The sequence below is a fragment of the Oncorhynchus clarkii genome, chromosome 12 (assembly GCF_045791955.1).
Source record: "Oncorhynchus clarkii lewisi isolate Uvic-CL-2024 chromosome 12, UVic_Ocla_1.0, whole genome shotgun sequence".
Taxonomy (NCBI): Eukaryota; Metazoa; Chordata; class Actinopteri; order Salmoniformes; family Salmonidae; genus Oncorhynchus; species Oncorhynchus clarkii.
The window spans coordinates 61,934,192-61,946,624 of record NC_092158.1 but is presented as its reverse complement, the minus strand read 5'-3'; the positions used below and the strand labels follow the sequence as shown (position 1 = coordinate 61,946,624).

Below are 12,433 nucleotides of genomic sequence, written 5' to 3'. Positions count from 1 at the left end.
GTGCTTCAACAAAGTACTAAGTAAAGGGTCTGAATACTTATGTAAATGTGACATTTTTATTTTATTTTATTAGCAACAAAAAAACATTATGGGGTATTGTGTGTAGATTGATGACAGAGAAAAAAACATTTAATCTATTTTAGAATAAGGCTCTAACCTAACAAAATATGGAAAAAGTGAAGGGGTCTGAATCCCTTCCGACATTACATTAAAATGTGTTGAAAGTGTTTATTTTTAAGGAAATAGTATTTCACAGTTCACTAGCTTCATGCTAACTGAATTTAGCTTCGCCAATCTCTAGCTAGCTTTAGGCTATTAAGTTTCAGCTATTGTTAGCTCACATGTTGACGGTTTAGAATGTAATGGTTCTAGCATTGTTTATCTCATACCGTCAGTCATTTGTAGCTTCATGGGAATTGACACTGCTGAGTTCTATATAATGTTACCCGCAACACTATTGCTAATCATTTGTTTTTGTTAGTGATGATTCATTTGCTTTTGGATCATGAAATATGTTTGTGAAACTATATGGGAACATTTACACACTTTGCATTCAGTATTTTCACAACACATCTTGTGTTTGGGACTTATTGTTCATATGTTTATGCCCCAAAAAATCTCAGCCTTTTTAATTTACATTTCTTGATTTAAAAAAAAAAATACAATCTAAGAGGTGAACCTGCAAGAAGGCATTTAATTGTACACCATGTGTATCCTGTGCATATGACAAATACCTGTTGATTTGAATTACATAATTTTTCTCGATATCTATCTTTACCAACATCTCTGTGTTCTTGTTCGCAAATGTAGCAAAACATTCAATCAACTGAACGTGCCCCTAAGCTAAGTTCAGAACGACTAAATAATAATTGAACCAATCATGGCATTACACAGGATAGGATAGAATAGTATAATTTAATATCCCATATGGAAATTGTCTTTGCAACAAAGGACAGGCATACTTGGTGTACAGATAACATACATCATATCAGGTGACATACAGTACATCACAAGACCTAATGACCAGATGGACATACTTAAATACACTGTAAATGTCTTATAGTCTTCTGAGCACTGAAATCATCACAACCGTCTGTCTTTTTATCTATTTAATTTTCACCAAATCATTGTAATCATTGTAGTTGACAGAGAAAAAAAAACATTGAAAACAGTGAATACTAACATACAGAAACAGAAAATAACAACAAAACAGAAACAGACACTATGATTAGCCAATAAGATGCTTGTATTGTTACAGTTCTGCTCCGGTCACAGTCTCTGCCTGTAGGGTGAGGCATCTTGGGTAAGTGGGTGGGAGTTGGTCCACCAACCTTACATTTCATCCAATCCACTGCTGTGGATTTTGGAGTGATACTTCCCTGGTCCAACCCTCCTCTCTTTAGCACCCAGTAGGAGGTGTCCTTGAAGAAATAAGCATCTCCTGAGGGGCAGAGGGAAGAGAGTGATTGTGGTATGGTTTGTGTACTTCAAGGAGAGATGTGGTCAACTAAACATATTGGGAGATTCTCAATTGGTATTGCTCGACTCCTCGCTTCATCTCCTCGCCTCCTTTTGAAAAAGGTCGAAATGTAATCTAGGAGCGGAGGCGAGAAGAGGATACGTTGAAAGAAATGCGCTTGTATGAAATTAAACTCTCCTCCACTCGTGCGTCATCAGGCAAATTACATTTACAGGGGAGGAATCCAAAAATAAAATGGTTATATAACTACTGTATAGTTTTTAAATGTGTGCATGCTTTTCTCCTTCGAGAGGGTGTGGTAGATTTGTTTTTAAACACTTCTGCGCTAGCTGCAAGGAAGAAACTCTTGTGCATCCTCTGCCGAAGTAGGTAATCGAGGAAGAGAGCATACTCCTCCATTTGCTTACAAACAAATTGACACTCTCCTCCATGACTCATCGGTTTTGGGGTCACAGAGGAGAGGAGGATGGAGGGGTCAAGGAGAGGACAGACTTTTCAACAAATGAGAATCTCCCAATATCACACTCTCAGTAAAGTTGCATATAATATATTTATATTCTATTCGTGTGGGATTTGTCGTAAGGATGGTATACAGAAGACAGCCCTATTTGGTAAAAGACAAAGTCCATATTATGGAAAGAACAGCTCAAATAAGCAAAGAGAAACGACAGTCCATCATTACTTTAAGACATGAAGATCATTCAGGAAAATGTCAAGAACATTGAAACTTTCTTCAAGTGCAGTCGCAAAAACCATCAAGCACTATGATGAACCTGCCTCTCATGAGGACTGCCACAGGAAGACCCAGAGTTACCTCTGCTGCAGAGGAGAAGTTCTTTAGAGTTAACTGGGCCTCAAATTGCAGTCCAAATAAATGCTTCACAGAGTTCAAGTAACAGACAAATCTCAACATCAATTGTTCAGAGGAGACTGTGTGAATCAGGCCTTCATGGTCGAATTGCTGCAAAGAAACCACTACTAAAGGACATCAATAAGAAGAAGAGACTTGTTTGGGCCAAGAAACACGAGCAATGTTCATTACACAGGTGGAAATCTGTCCTTTGGTCTGATGAGTCCAAATTTGAGATTTATGGTCCCAAACACCATGTCTTTGTGAGACGCAGAGTAAGTGAACGGATAATCTCTGCATGTGTGGTTTCCACCTTGAAGCATGAAGGAGGAGGTGTGATGGGGTGCTTTGCTTGTGACACTGTCTGATTTATTCAGAATTCAAGGCACACTTAACCAGCATGGCCACCACAGCATTCTGCAGTGATACACCAACCCATATGGTTTGCACTTAGTGGGACTATCATTTGTTTTTCAACAGGACAATGACAATGACCCAAAACACAAGGGCTATTTGACCAAGAAGGAGAGGGATGGTACTGCATCCTGGCCTCCACAATCACCAGACCTCAACCGAATTGAGATGGTTTGGTGTGAGTTGGAATGCAGAGTGAAGGAAAAGCAGCCAACAAGTGCTCAGCATATGTGGGAACTCCTTCAAGACTGTTGGAAAAGCATTCCTCATAAAGCTGGTTGACAAATTGCCAAGAGTGTGCAAAGCTGTCATCAAGGCAAAAATATATTTAGATTTGTTTAACACTTTTTTGGTTACTACATGATTCCATGTGTTATTTCATAGTGTTGATATCTTCACTATTTTTCTACAATGTAGAAAATATTTAAAAAATAAAGAAAAACCCTTGAATGAGTAGGTGTGTCCAAAGATTTGACTGGTACTAAAAGTGTCCCAGAACTACCCTTTACTAAGCCTTAAGGACCTACAAAGCTTCTCTCGGAGTACTGTAGTGTGATCCTGTATTGGTCAGTTGGTAGAGCATGGTGCATTTTGCTATGGGGCGTAGAGAAGATTTTGCAATTTCATAACTCATTTCATGCAATTCTACTCATTTTGCGAAGGGGCGGGGAAAATAATTTGCAGTTTTACAGCTAATTTCCTGCAATTCTACACATTTTGCCATAGGTCGGTAATTCGACCATGCTTACTACAATTTTAGATAGCTGGCCACTAGACTAATTTACCAATCTAAAAAATGTTAGCTGACATGGGCTACTGTAATTGAGTGACTGTCAGTGACTGACATAATAGAAATTATGCAACATTTTGAAATAGCACCTTTTGTATTCCATGTTCCAGCTCTCAACAGTAAGTTGCGACCCCAATTGAGTTCCTAAAACAAATGGATCCGCAGGCCTACAAAAGTGGCAGCCAGTTGCCCATTTCTGGGTAAAATGGTTGGATTGGGTAAAGGCCAATCTGATCCTGGATCTGTGATTAGGTGCAAACACTAACTTAGCGTATTTCTTACCGTCTCCCCAGCTGATGATGTCATCTGGGTCAGAAGGCACCCCTGTCCAGAGGGAGGCCATTTTGGGGTACCCCCCCTCCAGTTTCCTGTCCTGCCCCCCTTCGTCAAATCTCCAGAACTCCCCTCCGCTGAACACGTACGTTTTCCCATTGTGTGCCCACACAAACACCGCCTCCACCCTCTCCAGTGGCCGACCCTCCATGGTATGCATGCCCCATTCCTCTAGGGAGCGTGGGTACCCAGGCAAAGAGGCCCTGTCTTTGAACATCCAGTACTGGGCTCCTGCACAGAGAGAAGAGAGGACATAGGACAACCAGAGAGAGATTAATCACATTGAAAGATATCATTTATCAGACATAAACAGATAGAAGACGCTCATTTGGGCATTCATATACTACTCACACAAGCACAACAGTAAGCAATATACAATTGAGAATACTATATATTTACGGTATAACATATCATATTATGCAGTATTATATATTTTTGAATATATTCTCACCAATGAAGAAGATGATGTGTCCGTCACTCCTTTCATAGACTGTGTCGATCCGGTCCAGCCTTAGGGGGAGCCCAACCCAGAAGTTGTGTATCAATGCTGGGATGAAAGACACCAGAGAACCCCACTGCTGAGCACGCCAGAAAAAAGCACCTGAGAGAGGGAGAGAGAGAGAGACAAAGGGAGAAGCACAGGTTGGGGGGAGAGAGTGTGTTTTGGGTGTACAGTATACAGTAAGTGTATGCACTATGCATATGTATTTGTGTACAATGTATGGGTTACAGTTGACTTTAGATGTGACAATGGAAAAGTTGCACGATAGACAGTATGATAGACAGTATGTTCCACAAATCTAACAACGTAAATGTATTGTATTTTATCTAAACAGTCTTCATGCAAAAATATATATACACTTATATTTTCGCAATGTGATTTACATTTATCAAAAACTCAGATACCAACAATACGTTGGGCTTTGACGTCAAGAAAGGAAAAGCCTGCTGGTGGCTTCGGTGATGGAGGCGAATTGGGTAAGTAGGTACTAAATTGCCCAAAGAGTTTGGTCATGTTATGTTGCTAGTAGATTTTTTTTTAAAACAGTCCATGCAAAACGAACTGGCCCACTCAGATCTAGCATGGTGCTTGGGGATGGAATAGGCTAGCTAGCTAGCAAGCAAGCTACAACAACTCCATCAACACTGCACGTTTTGCAAAAATAAATGGTCAAATACCAATTGGATTAATGTCATCTTTTGTTTCAAGGTATGTCTTTATTTTTGCTGAATTGTGATCTTTATTGGCTGATATATGTTGCAGAATATCATGGTAGCCAATGTTGGGTCAGCCATTATAAACTCAGCAAAAAAAGAAACGTCCTCTCACTGTCAAATGTGTTTATTTTCAGCAAACTTAATATGTGTAAATATTTGTATGAACATAACAAGATTCATACAACTGAGACATAAACTGAACAAGTTCCACAGACATGTGACTAACAGAAATGGAATAATGTGTCCCTGAACAAAGGGGGGGGGGGGGGGGGGTCAAAATCCAAAGTAACAGTCAGTATCTGGTGTAGCCACCAGCTGCATTAAGTACTGCAGTACATCTCATCCTCATGGACTGCACCAGATTTGCCAGTTCTTGCTGTAATATGTTGCCCCACTCTTCCACCAAGGCACCTGCAAGTTCCCAGACATTTCTGGGGGGAATGGCCCTATCCTTCACCCTCTGATCCAACAGGTCCCAGACGTGCTCAATGGGATTGAGATCCGGGCTCTTCGCTGGCCATGGCAGAACACTGACATTCCTGTCTTGCAGGAAGTCACACACAGAACGAGCTGGTGGCATTGTCATGCTGGAGGGTCATGTCAGGATTAGCCTGCAGGAAGGGTACCAAATGAGGGAGGAGGAAGTCTTCCCTGTAACGCACAGCATTGAGATTGCCTGCAATGACAACAAGCTCAGTCCGATGATGCTGTGACACACCGCCCCAGACCATGAGGAACCCTCTCCCTCCAAATCGATCCCGCTCCAGAGTAGAGGCCTCGGTATAACGCTCATTCCTACGACGATAAACGCGAAACCGACCATCACCCCTAGTGAGACAAAACCGCAACTCGTCAGTGAAGAGCACTTTTTGCCAGTCCTGTCTGGTCCAGCGACGGTGGGTTTGTGCCCATAGGCAATGTTGTTGCAGCTGATATCTGGTGAGGACCTGCCTTTCAACAGGCCTACAAAGCCCTCAGTCCAGCCTCTCGCAGCCTATTGCGGACAGTCTGAGCACTGACGGAGGGATTGTGCATTCCTGGTGTAACTCTGGCAGTTGTTGTTGCCATTGTGGAAGGACCACCAGAGGGCAGGCTGGGCTCATGGTTAGTAGCCCAACAAGGCATGGGAGACAAGGTAACCAGAGGCAATTAAGCACAGCTGACGGTACTAATGACATACCCTCCTTCCCCTATAAGAGAGAGAATGGAACCAGCAGAGAGGGGGGGGGGAAACTATCTCTGGAAGATGGCCAGAGATATCCAGGAAGAACCACTAAGACGGTGACAATCCCGTGACTTTTTGTTGTAGTTTAAAGATAAGCCTATTGTGTTCCTGTTTCATCTGGAGAAGAAGATGTATGTTTTTCCTTGGAAGATTTTCATTGATTATGTTGGAATGTTTGTGTTGACCAAATGCCCTCAATAGAGAACTGTGTTCAATCAAGAAAACCTACTCCTGACTCGTTTATTCCACCTTCCCGCTTTAGAGTGACGCCCAATTACTTGGTCCGCTCACACCATCCTGTACCTGTCCCACAGGTATGATGTTCGGATGTACCGATCCTGTGCAGGTGTTGTTACACGTGGTCTGTCACTGCCACTGTCAGCTGTCCGTCCCGTCTCACTGTAGCGCAGTCTTAGGAGTCTCACAGTACGGACATTGCAATTTATTGCCCTGGCAGTCCTCATGCCTCCTTGCAGCATGCCCAAGGCACGTCCACGCAGATGAGCAGGGAACCTGGGCATCTTTCTTTTGGTATTTTTCAGAGTCAGTAGAAAGGCCTCTTTAGTGTCCTAAGTTTTCATAACTGTGACCTTAATTGCCTACCGTCTGTAAGCTGTTAGTGTCTTAACAACCGTTCCACAGGTGCATGTTCATTAATTGTTTATGGTTCATTGAATAAGCATGAGAAACAGCATTTAAAACCCTTTACAATGAAGATCTGTGAAGTTATTTGTATTTTTACAAATTATCTTTGAAAGACAGGGTCCTGAAAAAGGGATGTTTATTTTATTGCTGAGTCTACCTGGATTTACTGTTACTGCTGCTAGTAACATTAGCACTCCGTTTAGTATGTGGTTAGCTATAGCTACCATCGGCAAAGAACAGTTTTAGCCAGTTTGGTTATCGACGTTCAATGTCTACTATGATGATAAAGGTTTATTTTGATTTTGTATGAGAAACGCTGATGTGCTGAACTTCTAATAAGTGATGTGTTTCAAGGCTGCTAGTGGTTAGCTAGTAGGGCTAAGCCAGCAGGGGTGTAAAAGGGGTTATGCTAAAGGCTTGCGCACTGTACAAGTGCCACAGTGTATTCTCTGTTTAGGGCCAAATAGCATTCTAGTTTGCTCAGTTTTTTGAATTATTTCCAATGAATCAAGTAATTATCTTTTTGTTTTCTTATGATTTGGTTGGGTCTAATTGTGTTGCTGTCCCATGGCTCTGTGTAGTCTGTTTATGTTTGTAAACAGAGCCCCAAGACCAGCTTGCTTAGGGGACTCTTCTCCAGGGTCATCTCTCTGTAGGTGATGGCTTTTTTATGGAAGGTTTGGGAATCGCTTCCTTTTAGGTGATTGTAGAATTTAACGTCTGTTTTCTGGATTTTGATAATTAGCGGGTATCGGCCTAATTCTGCTCTGCATGCATTATTTGGTGTTTTACGTTGTACACAGAGGATATTTTTGCATAATTCTGCATGCAGAGTCTCAATTTGGTGTTTGTCCCATTTTGTGAATTCTTGGATGATGAGCGGACCCCAGACCTCACAACCATATAAGGCAATGGGTTCTATAGAAGGCCCTTTTTGCCTTGTCTCTCAGCTTGTTCACTGCTTTGTGAATGTTACCTGTGGCGCTGATGTTTAATCCGAGGTATGTATAGTTTTTTGTGTGCTCTACGGCAACGGTGTCTAGATGGAATTTGTATTTGTGGTCGTGGCAACTGGACCTTTTCTGGAACACCATTATTTTTGTCTTACTGATATTAACTGTCAGGGCCCAGGTCTGACAGAATCTCTACAGAAGATCTAGGTGCTGCCTTTGTTTTGGTTTGTTTCTTTGTCAGTTAGGGTGCCGTCTAGCATACAGTAATTTGGCAAAAAAGCCAATTTGACATTTGCTCAGTACATTGTTTTCACTGAGGAAATGTATGAGTCTGCTGTTAATGATAATGCATTTTTCCCAAGGTTGCATATCCCACGGTAGTGATTGGGGTAACATTTGTCTCCACTTTTGTGGATTGGGGTGATCAGTCCTTGGTTCCAAATATTGGGGAAGATGCCAGAGCCAATGATGATGTTAAAGAGTTTAAGTATAGCCAATTGGAATTTGTGGTCTGTATATTTTATCATTTAATTGAGTATACCATATTTTGTCCTGTAGTTCATTCAATGTAATTGGAGAATCCAGTGGGTTCTGGTAGTCTTTAATAGGTGATTTTAAGATTTGTATTTGATCATGTATATGTTTTTGCTGTTTGTTCTACGACCAAAAAGAAAGGAGAAGTTATCAGTTTTGGATAGATAACTCTTCGTATTGTTGTTTGTTTAGGGTTTTCCAATTTTCCCACACGTGGTTAGACTATGGATTTTTCAATTACATTGAGCTGCTTTCTGACGTGCTGTTTCTTCTTTTTCCGTAGTGTATTTCTGTATTGTTTTAAGTGATTCACCATAGTGAAGGCGTAGGCTCAGGATTTCTGCATCTCTATGTTTAGGTTGGATAGGTTTCCCAATTTCTTTCTTAGGTTTTTGCATTCTTCATCAAACCATTTGTCATTGTTGTTCATTTTCTTCGTTTTTCTGTTTGACATTTTTAGATTTGATTGGGAAGCTGAGAGGTCAAATATACTTTACACCTTCACTCTTACAGTGGGACGTTTTGTCCAGGAAGTTGTCTAAAAGGGATTGAATTTGTTGTTGCCAATTTGTTTTTTGGTAGGTTTCCACACTACTTTCCTTCCATCTATAGCATTTCTTAATATTATTTAGTTCCTTTGGCTTTGATGCCTCATGATTGAGTATTGCTCTGTTCAAGTAGACTGTGATTTTGCTGTGATCTGTGATCTATCAGTGAACGCAGTGACTGTGAACGCTCTGAGAGACTAGGTTGAGGTCAGTGATAAAGTAGTCTACAGTACTACTGCCAAGAGATGAGCTATCAGTGTACCTACCATAGGAGTCCCCTCGAAGCCTACCATTGACTATGTACATACCCAGCGTGTGACAGAGCTGCAGGATTTGTGACCCGTTTTTGTTGGTTATGTTGTCGTAATTGTGCCTAGGGGGGCATATGGGGGAGGAAATGCTGTCTCCTCCAGATAGGTGTTTGTGTGTGCTGCGGGTGTCAGGTTTCTTTCCAGTTCTGGAATTTAGGACACCAGACTAGTGCATGTCCCTGGGCTTGGAAATGATTGATTTCCCCCTCCAAGATAGAGAAGCTGTCCTCATTAAAGTAGGTGGATTCTAGTGGGAGGATATAGGTAGTACACAAGAGGAAATGTTCCTGTGTTTTTTTCTCCCTCTGCTGTGTGTGCATCTTGCTAGCTATCACTCAAATGATTTCTCTCTCTCATTTTACTAGCTGTCACTCAAATGGCGAGGGACTGAAGGTCACCGACTGAAACTCAAATTGCTAGGAGGCTGGACCACGTGGGAGAACATTTAGAGAAAATGGCGCCACACAGACACTGACAGTCCCAAACCCATACATTTTTCTATAGTTAACATGAAAAATAGTTGTTCTTCTTACCCTTGAAGAAGAAGACTTCTCCTCTGATGTTGGCAATGGCATCATATTTCCCCTCACAGCGATCTGGCAGAGCAGGGTCTGGGCTGTGTTTGTAAGGGGCGAGGGTACTGTATCTTTATGATGTTTTCATGATATTGTCATATAGTATCTTAACCATAACAAGTTGTAGTATTTGCAGTATTTGTCCAGTTATACACTCACTGTGGTGTTAGTCTTGGGGATGGAGGACTGGGCAGGAAAGGTAGGTTGGGAGTGGTTGGGGCCGGAGTGGGATGCGTGGCAGACCTTCTTCTCTTTCCTATGAAATACCATTTCAGTATTTTTTTGCATTTGTGTTCCTGTGTCTCTGCATATGGGTCTTTCTAATATTTCCCTTTGTTGAGGACCCAAACAAAGACTTCAAATGTGTGTGTGCACTGTGTGTGATTGTGTGTACCGTATATAGCCTGTATTCCCAGCCTGTCATCTGTAGGTAGTGTGTAGCTCTGGATGTCCCCCACAGTCCCCTGGTAGTATGGCCTCATGATGGAGGGATTGGAAGAGGTATGTGAGAGGCCCAGGGCGTGGCCAAACTCATGCACTGCTACCGTGAAGAGATCAGTGGTGCCAATGTCATCTGAGAGAGAGATGGAGAGGAGAGAAAAAGAGACAATAGATCTCAAATCAAATTGTATTTGTCACATGCTTCGTAAACAACAGGTGTAGACTGTAATATTTACTTACGTGCCCTTCCCAGCAATGCAAAGAGAAAATAATAACACAAGGAATAAAAATAGAAATTGTAACAATAACTTAGCTATATTACAAGGGGTACCAGTACCGAGATGATACATATACTGTAGGTATAGGCTATTTGGTGATAGGGAGAGAATGACAGAAATGGAGGAAGGGGAAAAAAAAGCGAGACAGAGGTTGGGGGAGCTAAAGATGAAGAGAGAAATGGAGGGGAGAGAAAGGGAGAGAGTGTAAGAGATGTTGGCAGGAAATGAGGTAGATGGATAGATAGGGAAAGATAAAGCAATTAAAATCTCATTATGTTGTTCACAGAAGTGCACACCGTTTGTGTGTTACGCCCTATAAGCCTCTCCCTCACCTCCATACCCGTAACTCCAGCTCTCCCCATTGTCAAAGTGGGTGTCCCCCGCCATGTCCGCCGTCCCGGGGAAGAACGCGTGAGCCAGGGTGCCCCCTCTGCCATCGAAGGGGTACCCGTCCTCGTGGTAGGAGCTGGGAAAGGACACCCTGAAGTCCCCCTCTTGGTTGGGGTGGTCCCGGGAGGGGTGAAGAAGTTGGAAGTTGAGGGGGGTGGGGTTGCTCCACACACGGAGGGCATAGGTGAGGATGAGATCCACCAGTTTGGGGTGGAGGGAGGGGGACAGGGAGGGGGAGGGGTAGCTGAGCACACTGGAGTGGGGGAGGATGAGGGAGGGCATGAGATAACTACCATAATTATCTTTCAAGGGTTTTATGTAATCTATCACAAGACATCTAGTGGCTCATTAGGGCACTTCAGAATATGAACCATCAACTTAGTGAATACCATTGGTGTGTAATATGAGGGATTCAAATCAAATCAAATTGTGTTAGTCACATGCGCCGAATACAACAGCTGTAGACTTTACAGTGAAATGCTCACTTTCGAGTCCCTAACCAACAATGCAGTTGAAAAAAAATATGAGTAAGAACAATAAATAAAAGTAACAAGTAATTAAAGAGCAGCAGTAAAATAACAATAGCAATACTATACACAGGGGGTACCAGTATAGATTCAATGTGCGGGGGAACCGGTTAGTTGAGGTAATATGTACATGTAGGTAGAGTTATTAAAGTGACTTTGCATAGATGAAAATAACAGAGAGTAGCAGCGGTGTAAGGGGGGGGGGGGGTAGTGCCTTACGGTCGGAGGCCGAGCAGTTGCTATACCAGGCAGTGATGCTACAAGTCAGGATGCTCTCGATGTCTCTTGAGGGGGAATAGGTGTTGGGTCCTTTTTTTCATCCAGGTGGGAAAGGGCAGTGTGGAGTGCAATAGAGATGGCATCATCTGTGGATCTGTTGGGGCGGTATGCAAATTGGAGTGGGTGTAGGTTTTCTAGGATAATGATGTTGATGTGATCCATGACCAGCCTTTCAAAGCACTTCATGGCTACAAACGTGAGTGCTACGGGTCAGTAGTCATTTAGGCAGGTTACCTTAGTGTTCTTGGGCACAGGGACTATGGTGGTCTGCTTAAAACATGTTGGTATTACAGACTAGGACAGAGAGAGGTTGAAAATGTCAGTGAAGACACTCGCCAGTTGGTCAGCTCATGCTTGCAGTACACGTCCTGGTAATCCATCTGGACCTGCGGCCTTGTGAATGTTGACCTTTTTAAAGGTCTTACATTGACTCTGGAGAGCGTGATCACACAGTCTTCTGGAACAGCTTGTGCTCTCATGCATGTTTCAGTGTTATTTGCCTAGAAGCGAGCATATAAGTAGTTTAGCCTGTCTGGTTGGCTCGTGTCACCGGGTAGCTCTCGGCTGTGCTTCCCTTTCTAGTCTGTAATGGGTTGCAGGCCCTGTCACATCCAATGAGCGTCGGAGCAGGTGTACTACGAT

At 42.6% G+C, this 12,433-nt stretch overlaps 1 protein-coding gene across 1 annotated transcript in view; it reads right to left on the bottom strand.

Moving 5' to 3' along the window:
• Nucleotides 1-898: 898 nt before the first annotated feature.
• LOC139420957 (matrix metallopeptidase 25a) overlaps nt 899-12,433 on the bottom strand; it is a 31,128-nt gene continuing 19,593 nt past the window's right edge. Inside the window, exons 4-10 of the mRNA XM_071171394.1 lie at nt 10,928-11,238; nt 10,271-10,450; nt 10,036-10,132; nt 9,835-9,917; nt 4,319-4,468; nt 3,817-4,098; nt 899-1,441 (exon numbers count right to left, since the gene is read on the bottom strand). Coding sequence (XP_071027495.1) covers nt 1,179-1,441; nt 3,817-4,098; nt 4,319-4,468; nt 9,835-9,917; nt 10,036-10,132; nt 10,271-10,450; nt 10,928-11,238 — 1,366 coding nt within the window. The 3' untranslated portion in view covers nt 899-1,178. The remainder of the gene's footprint in view (nt 1,442-3,816; nt 4,099-4,318; nt 4,469-9,834; nt 9,918-10,035; nt 10,133-10,270; nt 10,451-10,927; nt 11,239-12,433) is intronic.